The sequence below is a fragment of the Canis aureus genome, chromosome 12 (assembly GCF_053574225.1).
Source record: "Canis aureus isolate CA01 chromosome 12, VMU_Caureus_v.1.0, whole genome shotgun sequence".
NCBI classification, from domain to species: domain Eukaryota; kingdom Metazoa; phylum Chordata; class Mammalia; order Carnivora; family Canidae; genus Canis; species Canis aureus.
The window spans coordinates 58,845,309-58,860,606 of NC_135622.1; the positions used below are offsets into that span (position 1 = coordinate 58,845,309).

Below are 15,298 nucleotides of genomic sequence, written 5' to 3' on the forward strand. Positions count from 1 at the left end.
AAAGAACCTGAAATATTAAGCAGAACTGAGAAAATGAGGCCTTCTTGCCCAGCATGGTACCCCAAGTAGATGCAGTCAGTGTTCCTCAGGGTGATGGTAATTATGATGAAATCTGGGGTGGGAATTATGACTTACATTTAATGTGTTTCATAATTTGGACACAAATGCCATTATGCAAACGTGTGGAAGCATGAGGGTTTGTAACCGCTTCTATATAAGGATCAAAGTTTTCAGACATCATACTTATAAAAAATAAGCACTAAGGTGCTGTTCTTTTTTTATTGAGACTTTACTCTTTCATCTAAAGGTGAAAGAGCTGAATAAATCTATGAGGAAGGTGGAATGTTTCCCCGAGATGATGCACAGATATAACTCAGAAGTCATCACGGGTTGCTGAAAATCATAGACTTCTTGAAGAAGAAGGTCTGATTAGAGATAAATTAGAGGTAGTTCTGAAACCAGAGCAATGCTATTCTCAAACTGGTGAGTAATAGTTTTGTGTGCAGCTCCTAGTCACATAAACCTAGACTGAAGTAGGCTTAGGGAGACAGAAAAAAAATCTAGAAATCCTTGGGAATCATATAATTTTCGGCAGAGAAGTCACTGTGAGATTAGTTTCTAAATCTAATGTGTACACGGAGGAAACCAAAGCAATTTGTTCGCTGTTATAGGGCCTCGTAAGTGGCAGAGCCAGAAAACAGCGGAGCCAGGACTTCAATGCAGGTCTCCTACCTTTACGGTTTCCTGTGTTTGTTACCTCGTGTTCAGCGTACTTTGTGATGTCCTAACTGAAGCATGTTAGGTCTTAAAGGGTGACTTCCTGAATGTCATTTTTTTGGTCTGTTAGGGTTAGTTTTAAGTGCTTAAAGATGCCAATTAGTTAAGTGGGGCTTTTATTACGTGTATGATCTAATGCCCTTCATCATCCAAATTATTCTAAGATAAAAGAGCACATAACGGGCAGAATGCTTGCCTAAGAACTCTCCTTTCATGACACATATCATTTTTATGAAACAAAAGCAGCTTGGCAGATTATTCATTTCTTTTGCGTGGTTTTTTCAAAGTTAAAAATAAGCTTATGTTAGCAATCTTTAACTACTAACTACCGTTTTAGGAGGGAAGAGCAAGGTAGACAGTCATTTGATTATATGTGAACTCTGCTCAGTGCTCTTACAACTTGGTCTGAGCAACTCTTGTTAAAATGCAGTTGCTATACGGAAACCTCTTCCATGTGAGTTCTTGTCTCTAACGCAAATACTACTCGTACCTTAAAAATAAGTAAGCCTATTGTTAATTTCACGTTCATAGAATACTCCTGTAAGGTAGGAGGAAGTTATATGATCCAGTTTAACAACGAGAAAGTTGAGGCACAGTAAAGTTAAGCAGATTTCTCAAGTTCACAGTTATTTAGTGGAAACGTCAGGACTAAAATTCGGGTCTTTCTGGACATGTTCTTTTGATTTTAACATTAGAAAAAGGATCTTATTTGGAACTTTCCTTACAGCACTTTATTCTCTGTTTTGTGGATGACTGTTTTCTTTTTTCGATTATAGCACCCCACAAAGTTCATGGGCATAGCAAGTACTCAATTTTTTTTTTCTTTTTAAGAATTAAGAATGTGAGAATCACTCTTACAGGATGGATGTGATCTGAGGTAGGACAGTGAGGCATTATATATAATTAGTTCAATTATTTCCCCCTTCATCACAGTGTAAGAGCATTCTAGTCTAATTAGCAGACAGTGGGTGGAAGGCCTGCACCAAATTTCCGCTATCATCACAGTTATTAGCTCAAGATACAGGCCTCAGTTTCTTCATTAAAAACATGAAGGGGTAGTGTTTTTAATATGAAAAACTAGTTTCCATTTTCAGAATTACATTTCTTGGCTGGTAATGAAGAGTTCTTAAGTTTTACCATACACCAGGCACAGCTCTGAACTCTTCATTTAGGTAAGCTTTTATAACCTCATAACCCATGGTTTTGGTGCTATTATTATCCTCATTTTCATACACGGGAATCTGAGGCTTAGAAAGGTTAAGTAGCCCAAGATTTTGCAGCTAATCAAAGGCAGACACAGCTGAAAACCCAGGTCTGACTCCAAAATGTAAGTATTAGTATTACACTGTATTTTACCTATAGCTTTACAACTCTGACAGCCAAATTTTCCAGATGGCTAAAGTCCTCCCTATTGTAGATATGTGGCCACCCCAAATAGAGGTGTATCATGTCCTACTAAGATAAAAATTCAGTCTAAGGAAACTCCTTTTTGTAGACATTATTTGTTCTAGACCTGAGGCTGTATCTGGATGCTACTTTATTTAGGTTGCAATATGTTCCCAACACCCACCTTTTGAGTTTTTTAAATGGTATTTTAATTTTTCCATCAGTTTGTGTGCTCAGATACCTGTAAGCTTTCTCTACGATTCCTCACAGTGCAGAAAAGGAATATTTTTTAACATTATATTAATAGAGAGCTCCAGATTACTGGTATATTTTAATGAGCAGCCCATTGAACAGGTTCGCTAATTGATTACAACTCCCATGGGAACACTACTCCAGGGAGAACGAACTCCCAGACATTTTGCTTTTTCCTTCTGTCCTTTAGTCAGTTTGGTTGTTAGGATTAAGCTAACCCAACAACAAAGGATTGCTAGGCAGAAAAGGATTGAACCTCTAGCTCAACTGCCTCCTTTCCAGAGCGATGAGTGAGGTCTAGGGGATTTAGAGGCGCATATATTCATATCTGTGCTGTCTCATCATCCAAGACTCTAGGAGATGGTCTAGTCAACGGAGCCCCTGACAGCTGATGAGAATTTCTGGAGTAGGTTTAAGGGTCAGGAAGAGGGGGCACCTGGGTGGCTCAGTGGTTGAGGTCTGCCTTTGGCTCAGGTCGTGATCCCCCGTCCTGGTATGGAGTACCACGTGGGGTTCCCTGTGGGAAGCCTGCTTCTCTATGTCTCTGCCTCGCTCTGTGTGTCTCTCATGCATAAATAAAATCTTAAAAAAAAAAAAAGATGAGGAAGAAGAGGGCCTCGTGTTTCAAAGATAAAAGTAGACTACTTGGATCTCAGTCCTTTCTGCGCTGTTAGCTGTGCTCTTGTGGCACCTTGCAGCACTTCTCTGGGTCTCCGTCTGACTTGCGGGTGGTAATGGTACTCATGGCCCACGGTTTGGTTTGGTGTGGACATCGATACCCTTCAGGCCTTCAAAGCACTGTGTAACCTGTGGCTGAACTCCCATTAACCATTTGCTGTTTCCACCCCAAATTTCGGATTGCTAAATCGTTGCCGGTTGCGCTTTCCCTGGTACTCTCTTCCAGGAATCCGAGTCCTGCAGACAAAAACTGACACTTGCATTTTCAAGGGACTCAAATGGTTCACTTTTATGAAGTCTGGACAGACAGCTCAGACATCCCCATCACCTCCAGACCAGCAGGCGGGCGGCGGGCAGGTGCGCGGAGACTGCACCCAGCGGGGCAGGGGCGGGCGAGCAGGTGACCGCGGGGTGTCAGGCGGCCCTCCGGGGGTGCGGGGTGGGGTGTCCTGACCGGGCTCCAGCTGCACGGCCAGGGGTCGTGGGCGCGGCCCGAGGCACACACGATGGGAGCTGGCTTCAGGGCGGAGGGACGCCTCATCCAGGTCGCGTTCCCGGCGGCGGCCTCCCCGCGGGCCCCAACTTCGCCCAGCGCTGGCTCGACGGCGACCCGCACGTCGCCCCTTTGTCTGGCGGCCGCCTCGTCCCCGCTCTGTTGTCAGGGCTTCCTCCCGGGAAGCGAGGCTGCCCCCGGCTGTCGCGACGCACGGAGGACGCGGCGAGGGCCGAAGCCCCGCACTCCCGCCGCGCGGGGCGCCCGCCAACAGCCCCGGCCGCAGCCCCGCAGCCCCGCCGCCCCGCGGGCCCTCGCCGAGGCCCGGGAGGGGGGCGGGGCGCGGCGCGGCCCGCGCCCTCTGATTGGCTGCGGGCGTCGAGGCGCCGCGCCGCGATTGGGCGGCGGGGCTGTCTGGCGCGAGGGCGCGCGAGGTGGGGAGGGGGCGCTGGAAGCTGCTGGAAGTCAGGGGGCGGGGCGGGGCGGGGCGGGGCGGGCGCGGGCGCGGGCGGCCGGGGGCGCGGGGCGGGCGCGGGGGCGCGGGCGGGGGCGCGGGCGGGGGCGCGGGCGCGCGGGGGCGCCGGGGGGCGGGCCGGGCCGGTCACCGCCCCCGGCCCCTCCCCGGCCCCGCCCCGCGCCGCTCACACCGCGGGCGGCCAGGGGGCAGGCGCGCCGGCTGCATCCCCATCCTCGGCGTCGCCCGGCTCGGCGCGCGGGCGAGCGGGCGCGGGCGGCCGGAGCGCGGCGGGCGGAGCGCCAGGCCGGCCATGGCCACCACCAGCACCACGGGCTCCACCCTGCTGCAGCCCCTCAGCAACGCCGTGCAGCTGCCCATCGACCAGGTACCCGCGGCGGCCCTGCCGGCGGCGCGCCCTCGCCGCCCCCTCCCGGGCCGGGTGCCATCCGCGCGCGAGCCTGCCGGGGAGGGGGCGACCCGCCTGTTATTGTCCGCGCGCCACCTCGCGCCAGCCGCCCCTCCCCGCCGTGCCCACCCAGCCCCCATCCCGGCCGTGCCCGTGCAGCCCGGGGGGGCTCCGGGCACCGACGTGCGCGCGTGCATGCTCGGCCCTGCTGCCCGCCGCAGCCGCGCCCGGACCCCGCGACCCGGCGTCCCGGGGCCGCTCGCAGAGCGTGCGGGCACCGGGGTGCGCGGCGCGGGGAGGCCGGGGTGCCCGTGCCCCCCGCGCGCGTGTCACCGAGTGTGTCCCTCGGGGCAGCCGCATCGGACGTGCCTCGGAGGAGAGGGGGCCCCGGGCGCGCGAGCGAGGCGCGGGGGAGGCCGGCTCCGGGCGCCCCGACCTGCGCCCTGGGACAGTTTGCGTTCAAGTGCGGCTTGTTGAACGAGAGGCAACAGTTTGCGGGGAAGGCAGAGGTTAGCGAGGGAAGTCAGAGCGAGGTAATCATCCCAGGATTTCCAGCTGAGAAAGTTGCAACCTTGTCGTTGGCGAGAAGGCACCCTTACCCCCTCCTCTCTCCCGCCCCCTCGAAGAAACAACCGGACCCGCTTTAGGGAAGGGGGTATTTCAAGGGAGGCCAGCCCGAGTGTGTGCGAAAGGCCTCAGGGTTGTTAAAGAAATAAACAGGATTGTGATGGCAAAAGCAGCGCCATTTTTGTGGAGAAAAAAGTTTGGAAGTAATTTCTCCGAGTGACATTTAGGGTAGTGGTTGGGGAAGGGGGCGGCGGAGCTGGAGAATTGCCCTAGCCCCAGGCTAGAGGTGATTAACTGAAATTTTTGCTTAGAAGTGTTTCAGGTGTACTCCATCCAGAAGGGGTTGTACTTTGCAAGGGATCCTGGTTCCTTTCCTTGGGAGTGTTGCTGTCATGTCATCAGGGATTTCATTTATAAGACAGGATTCCTCTGTGTCCAGACTCGGTTTCATAGCAGCAAGATGGGAAACCACTCCTGGGCCTGACATTATGACATTAACTTGCTTTGTGCGCGACTGTTTTTTTTTTTTTTTTTTTTTTAAAGACTGAAGTGTGCCTGAGTATATAAAAATTTCTGCCTTCTGTTTGGACCTGAATCCCTTATTTCTATTTCAGTCCTGATTTTTGATTCCTGGTAAAGTACCTATGCCCTGCAAATCTTGAGCAACAGTTCTAACGCTGTCATGCTAATGAAATACGAGCCGTGAAATTAATCATGTACTCTAAGAAAGTAGTCCTCTCTGTTTATTAATAAACTGATGAGAACCTAGGGTTTTTTTTTTTTTTTTTTTAAATCTTCTTGGCCCTGTGGAGGATTCTCACTTTTCCAAACTGAAGTACAGTATGACCTTTTAGTGTATTACACTACTGACTTAAGTAGGTTGCTGCCACGGTAGCAGCAAATGGCAGGGATGCAGGATAGGCATCTGTTTAAAATTTTTTTTGATGATGGGAAGCTAGGCCTCAAACTTTTTTCTTTTTAGTTGAGGTGTAGTTGGCATACAGTGCTCTATTAGTTTCACGTGTACAACATAGTGATTGGACAATTCTGTACATTACACAGTGCTCACCAGATAAGTGTAGTTGCCATCTGTCACTATATAACTTTTCATTAATTTTAGGGAACAGGTGTATTCTTTCTTGCTCCGCCTACCATGATGTGTTTTTTTTTTTTTTTTACTCTGCTAATACCTTTTAATTATATAATGCTTATAACTTTTTAAAGTGATGTAGTATTAATGAATTCTTGTAAATATCTCAGCAATCCAGAGCAAGCTCTTCTCAGTACTGAAATAAACAGGAATCTCAAGGAAGGGTGACAGGACTAGAGATTTTGACTTTCCTTCTTATTACCTGTAGGTCCTGATTTGGTATCTTGGACAACTTTCTTTCTCTGGGGACTACTCTCAATTTTTGCAGCCAGTTGTATTTTGAGTTGTTTCCTCTTCTCTAAGCTAATCTGAAGATGTTGGATTAATAACCACACATGCTTAACTTTTTATAGTGATAATAAACTATTAATTTGAAGTACAAAAAAATCGACTTTTTTGCTGAGAAAACTCTTGGAATAATTAAAAACTCATGTTGTAGATTGGGTAAAGAGTCATTTAATCATTAAGATTGAGCAAAATAGAAATTAATTTTTCTAACATGTAAATAATTGAGTCCAAGTTGAGAGGAAGCCTAAGAATTACTTGTAATCAAATAGTGTGATTCAACAGGAAAAAGACAAATCAGGAAATGAAAAGTGTAAAAATATAACTTGTTAGTATGTTAATTTGGTATGTGCTAATTAACAGTGTTTCGCAAATTTAGGAAATTATAAAAGCAGGTGTTTAATGTCAGAGGAAGAAAAAGACTGTGGGGCCAGAGAAATAGTTGAACTCTTGCACAAGAGTGAGCATAGAATTTACAAAATGATAGAAAATACTTGTCTGTATGGAGTATACAAATGTACATTGCAGGCTGTAAGGTAAGAGAGAAGGAGAAATGTTTTGCAGTGAGACCAGGCAAAGCAAAGGGGCAGATCTTGCCTTAGACTCCTGAGTTGGTTAATCCTGAGAATTGCAAAGTGACCTTGAGGTAACCATAGTATTTCTCAGCATGCCTTACATTTAAATAAAAATATTAGCTCCACTATGGAGTGAGGGTAAATGATACTTTAAGCCTCTGATGTTGCCCCTTTCTAGGCCTTGGATTCCAGGTGACTTTATTTCTAGGGTGGTTATCGTGAAAGGTGTGGATGGAGCGTGGATTTTGAGTTAGGACTGAGGGAGAGCTGTGCCAAGAAGAGGGCCGGACATACTGTGGAGAAATCATCAGATGTCACTGAATATAATTGTGTTCTTTATTAAGCGCTGATGCGGTGAATTTTTAAAAGACCCCCAAAGTGAGAATGATTACATGTCCCAGATCAAACTATTTTTTAGAGTTTTTTATTTTTATTTTTTTAAATCTCATCATATCATATGTTCTGCTACATTTGATTGACTTCACTCTGGGTTACCAGACTGAGTCTGCTCTGGTAGCCCCAGAGCAGCTATGGTAAAATATCCCCAGCGATGGGGTATCCAGGGTGGCATTCTTGGCAGCCAGTTGGCCCCATCACACGGTCCCATTTGGAGACAGGGCCATCGGTTTAGTGATGGAGCTATTTGGGTGGAGAGAGGACAAGAGGGAGACTCAGATATTTTGAAAAGTTTAGAGGAGGAAGAAAACGATGGGTGGGGGAAGGAAGATGACCTGTTGCAGCTAATCCTGCAAAGTCAGGTCATCATTACAGTGGGTGACACCTTACAGTTTACAGATCTCTTTCACAGCATTGTATGATGTAATTGAGCCTCACAATACCTTGTGAAGTCAGATGAGATTCAAGGTCTGATATAATTTAGCTGGATGTATATATGTTATATATATGTCATACGTATTATGGTATTAACGATTTGAGTAAGAGGTCAATTTTAACTTAATCTTAACATGTGGCAAATAATTTTGGCAGATCATGTTGTAGATCTGGATTGCCAGTATATTTTGGGGGGAGATAGTGGAGATAAAGAACTTACCAAATACTGAAGTTCTGGTGGTAATTGTTGGAATAGAGAAAACTCTGTGTATCTGTAAGAGAGAAAGAAGTGTGAATGGAGGCTTATAAAATCCTGTTTTGTTTTTGGTCAATTTGTTGATTGACCTTTTCTCTATATTTTTCCCACTGTACGATATAGGCATCCAATGGAGTGAAGGAATATGTCTGGGAAAAGAGTAGTTTCAAATATTAGCTTATTTAATCCTCCCATAGTTCTGTGCTATGATGAACCCCATTTTATAGATGAAGAAATAAGTGGAGTTTTCAGCATTGGGCCTTTGTAAGAATACGACTTTTAGGGGGAAGAAGGTGAGTAACAACGAAACAAGCAAATCAAGGATTGATTTTATTTTAAAGCTGCCACTTGAACGCTTTAGGTTTAGGACATAAATATTTAACTCATTTGTCTGTCCTGTCTACTTTTACACCCGTAATGAGCATCAGTCTTCATCACGAGAACCCAGAAAATACTGAGACAATCTGCTGTGGAAGATTCCTTTTAATAAGGAAGGCATATGGAACTAGGAATCTTGAATCTGTATTTTAGGCCCTGTCAGTTAACTAATTTTAGATATGTCACTTTACATAAATGAGTTCCCTTCTGTGTAAAATGTGTGTTGCGCTTAGTTTTAAAATTCCATGATCCTGTGTTTGTTTCATTAGCTGAAGAAGCTGCCCCAAATTCTTTCTGGACTGAGTTGGAGGGAATATAAATAAAAACTTGAGGGAGGAAAAATGGACTAATAAATTTTGAAGAAGTTTGCAACAATGAGAATTGAAACTGCCTTTCTTTAATCTGAAGCAGCTAAGCAAAATAACCACATGCCCTGAAAATTGCAGTTAACGCTGGTTTCCCTGAATTCTGTTCCTTTATCTGTAGGAAGTAGTAGTGTGGTGGTGGGGTGGCAGAGGCACGATTGGGTCTGCAGCCAGACTCCGCCAGCCCTGTGCTCTTTGGCAGATTACTGTTTTTCTTCAAGCCCCAGTCTCCTCATCTGTAAAACAAATAATAAATAACACCTACTTGTAGATTATTGTGAAGATTAAAACACATAAAGTCTCTGTAAAGCGCCTGGCTCCTCGTATGTTTGTTACACCTTTCCTCTCCACGTGTTAGGAACTGTATGTAAGTTAACATCTGTTCATATGTATTCCAGTTTTCATCTTTAGGACTTCCTTTTTTAGGAAGGGAAATAGGAGGTTGAGGTTCAGTCATATGCCCACACAGTGATTAAATTAGGATTAAAAAATCTAGTTTTGAATTTGGAGTCAGAAGTGGTTTTTCTGCCTCTTTACAGCTTCAAGAGTTCTTTTGTCCCCTGCTTTAAAACTTCCTGTGTTGGCCCTGCCTTGAGAGGTACAAATAACCCTAGTCTCTGTTTATGGGGGGGTCCATCAGGGCTGACTTTCCAGGGAAGTCATCAAAACGACTCACACACACACAGCTTTTGCCTGCAGTTAACAGGTGAGATTCCACAATGAGAGAACTTGATAAGATTTCTTTAAAATAAAACAAGCCATAACCACAGTCCTTGTGAGAGGGATCATTTCATGATTTTAAGGATGACATGGGTCTAGCCTGAAGCCCAGCTTTGGTAAATATGTAGGGTGTGGAAAAGGAGGGCGAGGATCACTAGTGTGTGAAAGGTAGAATCAGGATTCAGGAGATCCGAATAGGCGCCAGCATGCACGCCTTCTTCTTTCTGGGCTTATCAGAATCCTAACCATTCTTCCAATTCTGTGTCCCATGCACCTTGCGAATAAATCTTTCTCTGAATCCTCTCCGAAGTGACTGATTTCTTATTTGAACCACAGAAACATTTTGGATTTGATATAGTTCCGGCATTTATTCTGCTTATCTATGTATCAGGCAGGGTTCTGGTGGGAGCCAGGTTGAACTAGGTAACCAAGGAGACCTTAAGAACTATTTACTGAGATAAGGGCAGGTTTAGGGAAATCAGCAAGGAGGAGCCCAGTCCCCCAGGACCAGCTCCACTAGGCCTAGAGAGACTGGGAGGAAATGGAGCAGAACCCTAAGGGGGAGCCCGGGGGGCTGCTCCCAGAGGCCTCCTTGAGAAGGGGGTGGGAGAGGTGAATGATCCCTTGCACCCCTCCCATCCTCCATCTCCTGCTGGTGTCTCCTTCAAGGGCGCTTGATGCTTTGGGGCCGCAGAATTGAAGTGGAGGGTGGATCTGGAAGGGCATTTAAATACCCACAACAATATGATTACTAGTAAGTATCTTACAATTTTACTCATTTCTCGACCTGCTGAATACAAATAAAAAAAAAAACGTTTTGTCACATCCCCATTCTGTCTTTTTCTCAGTTATTCATTTTGAAAGAATAGTTGATTCTTGCTGTTTCATTTTCCTAATTCCTGTTCACTCTTAGAACCATTGCAGTCAGTCTGCTGCCTCCAACACTAACAGCCGAGTCCAGCGGCGACTTGAAGAGATGCACTCATCGGTCACTTGCCTGTGTCACACTCCTCGTGGCCTCCACGCTGCCTGCGGCGGTGCGCTTTCAAGTGTGGCTCTGAGACCGCTTGTATCAAAAGTCCCTCGGGGCTGTTGTTAAAAATACAGATTCCCAGTGTCTACGTAGAACCTCCTGCATGAGATGAGGGCCAGGGAACTAGTGTTTTTGACCAGGCTCTTTCCTACCCCCACCCCCAACCCCACTCCCCATCAGAGAGCTTTTTAAGAGTCTCTATATTAACTCAAAGGCTAGAAACATGTGATGTGTTTTTAAAACGTTTGTATTTGATTATTTAATGTGTAGCCTCTAAAATAGAACACAGGATTATGGTGCTATTAGCAGTAGGATCGCAAGATTTGGAAAAATAAAATTCATCGTGTTCTCCAGGTGGTATGGTCCTGGAATGGGGTTCGTTTTTTGTTGAATGAGGTACACGCCTCGCTTCAATCCTATTGTTTATCTCTCGTGACTGTGTATGACCTCAGGTATAGACAGTGTCAGGAGTCAGAAGGTGGGCTCCTCCCCGGATATGAGGCCTGCCTGGTGAGAGGTGCTGTCCCCGATTGCCAGCCCTACTTTGAGAACCTCGGACGGCGGGCTGAGAACCTCTTAGTGTGGCCGCTCACTCCCTTATATTATCCAGAGCACGGCCGCCCCAGCCAGACCCGGCGACAGCGTGCCCAAGGCCTCACGTCTACAGGTGGTGGAGCGGGAGTTTCAAGCCCGGTCAGCTCCTGCTTGCGGTACCTGTGTCCTCAGTCACTTGATGTTCCTTCCGATGCTTTTCCTGTCTTTTGACTCCGCCTTGGAGTAAGCTGTTTCCCCTGCAGCCCTCCTGCTCCGCCTCTCCCCTCCGCTCCGGGCTCCCACCCGTTGGTCCCTCCGTGGGAGTGGAGCAGAAGCTCCCCGGTCATCCGGATCTGTCTTTGGGAGGCGTTAATGGGCACATCTCGGGGCTCCCCCCTTTCCTGGGGCTCCTTCTCACATGTGGTTTCCTGCCCACTCTAGGAAGCCCTGTTTGGTTTCGGGGGGTTTGGCCAGATGATTTCATTTGCTTATTTTATTTCATTTATTTCATTTTCTCCCTGCTGGGCCATCAGTTGCCTACGAATCGGGGCCTCCTCTTACTCACATGTGCTCCTCATGCTTCGGACCAGCACTGGCTCACTTAGGCCGCGCTTGGGACGAGGGCACCCCTGCGGCCAAGAGCACAGATTGGCACCGGTGACCGTCACTTACTAGCTGTGGCCTTGGCATCCACAGATATCTGGTAGGCGGGAGGGTCCTGGTCTCTGGAATGGGGCAGCTGGTGGGCCCTGCGCCTCGGGGTGGGCTTGGCGGGGCGGAGGTGGCTCCCTGGTGCGGCTGAAGCTCGCTGGTGGCTCCCGGACTCCGCAGGTGCCTTTCCCAGGTGGTGGCCGCCACAGCATCGGCCCGTGAGCTCGGGGGTCTGGGGGTGCATTTGCGGCGGTCCCCGGTGCCCGTATTTGAGCGTCCGGTGTGCTGGACAGTGTGCTGGCCCTGCGGATCCGGAGAAGAAAGTGGCAGCAGCCTAGAGCAGCGATTTTAAGACTATTCCAGAAGCACTGCTAGCAGGGGGAGCCGGTGCTCGGGATCGGGGTGGAGGGTCTGGGTGAGGAGCTCCGAGGAGCGGGCAGGGGGCCTGTACACTTGTGCTCCACGGGACTCCGGGATCGTTTTCCGGGGACCGCTTGGCTTCTTCCCTCCCCGCCCCCCACACCCTCCTGGGCTGGCAGGTGGGTGCCAGGGGCCGGGAAGTCCGTGGTGGCCCCTCACTGGGTGACGCGCTTCCTTGTCTCTGCAGCCCAGCTGGCCAGGGGCTCCTCACGTGGGGTTCAGGTCCCCCGTGACTTGGTGACCTCCAGCATCCCCAGCCTGTGAGGCTTACTGAAGCCTGTACAGCCGACCCGTCGTTCCCAGGGAAGCTCCACCAAGCCTTTTGGCTGACTATTTTTTTGGTAACTTAAAAGGAGATTGGGAAAGCCTAGAAGAACTTTGGAGGGCTGCGACGATTGTTCCAAAGGAAATGAAAATAACCCCGAGAGGTACCAGCATTCTCAGCGAAATGACTGCAGCGTCTGGTGATACGGGAGATTAGGAGTGGTTGAGAAGAGAGGCTTTATCAAGAGATTGGGAAGAAAGCGTAATTGAAGACTGCGTAATTGTCTTTATTCAGAAAGAACAAAGGGCTGCCGCAGGTGCTGTGCCCTCTCCCCTTCCAGAAGGACTCCTTTGGGGTATATGCCCCCTGGCCCAGGACCAGCCGATCCAGGGAAGCCCGGGCCAGCAGCAGGTGCCACCACTGGATCCCCTCTGGCAGCCAGCGTCCTTGTGGACTGAGGAAGCCAGGGGACCCCCAGCTGCCAAACAGATGGACCTGACTTTTCTGTGAAGGCGCAGGCCTCTGACCAGCTCGCCTTGCCCCTGTCTAGGCAGTGGACAAAATGTCACATACTTTATTTTAATCCACAACCCCATAGAAACTTAGTTTTTAGAGGATTTCTGTGTGAAACTAGGTATTTGTGGAAGACTGGACTTACAGATAATGTGTAATTTTAGGTATATTTAAGTTACTCAGTTATATGTGTATTAAATAACTCTCTGCTTATACAAACAAACTCTGAATCCTTTTCCTTTTTTAAAAAAATATTTTATTTATTTATTTATTCATGAGAGACACAGAGAGAGGCAGAGACACAGGCAGAGGGAGAAGCAGGCTCCATGCAGGGAGCCCGACGTGGGACTCAATCCCGGGACCCCAGGATCACGACCTGGGCTGAAGGCGGCGCTGAACTGCTGAGCCACTCAGGCTGCCCTGAATCCTTTTCTTTTTGAAACTAAATTATATGTAAATCTACATACATGAAAGATACTTAGGTGATACCTAGGTTTTTCTTTTTTTAACTTATTTAAATTCAGTTAACATACAGTGTATCACTAGTTTCAGACGGATACTTATTTTGTTAAAACTGAATGGAGAGAAAGGCTCTGCCTTTTTGCAAAACCACAGGTCTAGTGGGTGCTCAGTGGTGATTGAATTGAATGCATTGAATTTGACAATATTAAATTTCAAAAATAAATGTAAAGTCCTGCAATGAAGTTCTAGAAATTAATTGTATAAAAGGAGAATGGCCTGAGACCAGCATTAAATTTTGAGTAAACCTTGGGAGAGTTTTTGTTGATTGGAAGGTGCCATTTAGCTGACCAGGTCACAGGTTAGGTGAAGTAGTAACGCCAAATTAAATTCAAAATTTGGACGTCTAGAGGTCACTGGGCAAGGAATGTAAATGAACATAAATGTAGGTGCAGCCTTTTATGAGGTGTGGACAGTATGGCCATCTGGAAAGCCCATGTCCACTCTAAAAGGAAAGCCCTCCCTCTTGCTCATGGTTACCAAAGCTGATTTTTCAAGGGAAGCTGGAATGCTAGATTTTTGTGAAAATACGATTTTTAAAATTTTGGCTAAAATATGCTTACGTTTTCTTTCTTTGAGCTTGAACAACACGTGTAGGCCAGATTTAGCTTATTGGCCATTAAGAAGTATGTAGCAGTTTCTGTTACAGTTGAGGGTGGGGAGTCTGCTCTGAAGTATATCCGTCTAGAACATGAACCAACCAGAATGTAACAATAGTCAGTACCCAGGACTAGAGAATCTCTGTCATGCAGTAGTTGAAGAAGTAATTCTTTTATTTCATCACTTGGTAATTTCATCCTTAAATTGGCCAATAGAATTTCAAATTAAGTTTCACCTGACTAGTTCTTTTCCTTGGGAGTGGGTCACGTCTTGGAAATAATCTTGAAAGTTGATATTCCTCTATTTTTTATTTTTAAAAGATTTTATCCATTTATTTTAGAGAGAGCTAACAAGTAGGGAGGGGCAGACAGAAGGGGAAAGAATTCGAAGCAGACTCTGCACCAAGCATGGAGCTGAATGGGATGTGGGGCTTGATCCTACCACTGTGAGTCCCGGACCTGAGCAAAAACCAAGGCTTAGATGCCCAACTGATTGTGCCACCCAGGTGCCCCAGAGAGTTAATATCCCTTTAAAGAGGGAAGGTTGGAATCTTACACAACTATCGTTTCATTCTTTAGGCAGATCTAGTATTACAGATTAGATTAATTGATCTAAGTTGTCCAGGCTGTTTTGTGGGGTGTGACATTAAAAAAAAATCTATCTAATAGGGAATAAAGTAATATTTGAAAATATTTGATTGTATAAGCCCCTGCCACTTTTTCAGTTTTGTTAGAGTGTACATTGAATTTTGGCTGGTGTGTTTTGTCTTGTGATAACTATTCAGGGTTTGGAGTTTAAGTTTAATCTACAGTTGCTTCACTGTGAGTCTTAGCATGCCTTTTCTAATACTAGGACTGGCACAGCTGTTCATGTTAGCTGCTTACCAAGAATAGAAATAACGAAGACTTTCAGTGTCTGAGTAGAGCTGAGAAGATGAAGGTAGAGGGCAGGGTGAAGATTCCCTTGCTGATCCTTAGTATCTTCGGAGATAAGAAGTCCCTAATCTAAGATGATAATTTTGTTCTTGTAAAATATTTTAAAATCACATAGTAAGAGAAAGTCTTGGTATATTTGGCATCAAGAAATTGAGCTTCAGCCTTCCATTGGATTTGAATGCAAATTCTGATAAACTAATCAAAATTGAAAGAGAATTTTGGGTATTGTCAAACTGGATATTTGTTACAATT

General features: G+C 46.7%; 1 protein-coding gene and 2 long non-coding RNA genes across 14 annotated transcripts in view; 2 read left to right on the forward strand and 1 right to left on the reverse strand.

Annotated features, from left to right (window-relative positions):
* Positions 1-3,499, reverse strand: part of LOC144281293 (uncharacterized) — a 30,445-nt gene extending 26,946 nt beyond the window's left edge. For 3 of the 7 annotated variants that reach the window (XR_013349835.1, XR_013349834.1, XR_013349828.1), the window contains exon 1: positions 3,061-3,499. This is a non-coding gene — a long non-coding RNA (uncharacterized LOC144281293). The other 4 variants (XR_013349832.1, XR_013349830.1, XR_013349833.1 and 1 more) reach the window with 4 other exon arrangements.
* MBOAT2 (membrane bound glycerophospholipid O-acyltransferase 2) overlaps positions 55-15,298 on the forward strand; it is a 126,417-nt gene continuing 111,173 nt past the window's right edge. Inside the window, exon 1 of one of the 5 annotated variants that reach the window (XM_077844198.1) lies at positions 55-96. In XM_077844198.1, coding sequence (XP_077700324.1) covers positions 70-96 — 27 coding nt within the window. In that variant the 5' untranslated portion in view covers positions 55-69. Of the gene's footprint in view, positions 97-264; positions 484-4,272; positions 4,429-4,838; positions 4,983-15,298 lie in introns of those variants that run through there. The other 4 variants (XM_077844199.1, XM_077844197.1, XM_077844202.1 and 1 more) reach the window with 4 other exon arrangements.
* On the forward strand, positions 6,638-13,215 carry LOC144281294 (uncharacterized). Of its 2 annotated transcripts, XR_013349837.1 has the most exons (4): positions 6,638-10,330; positions 10,490-11,386; positions 11,677-11,846; positions 12,402-13,215. It is a non-coding gene; the product is annotated as an uncharacterized LOC144281294 (long non-coding RNA). The 2 variants fall into 2 exon arrangements; XR_013349836.1 differs by having other exon boundaries at positions 10,490-11,846.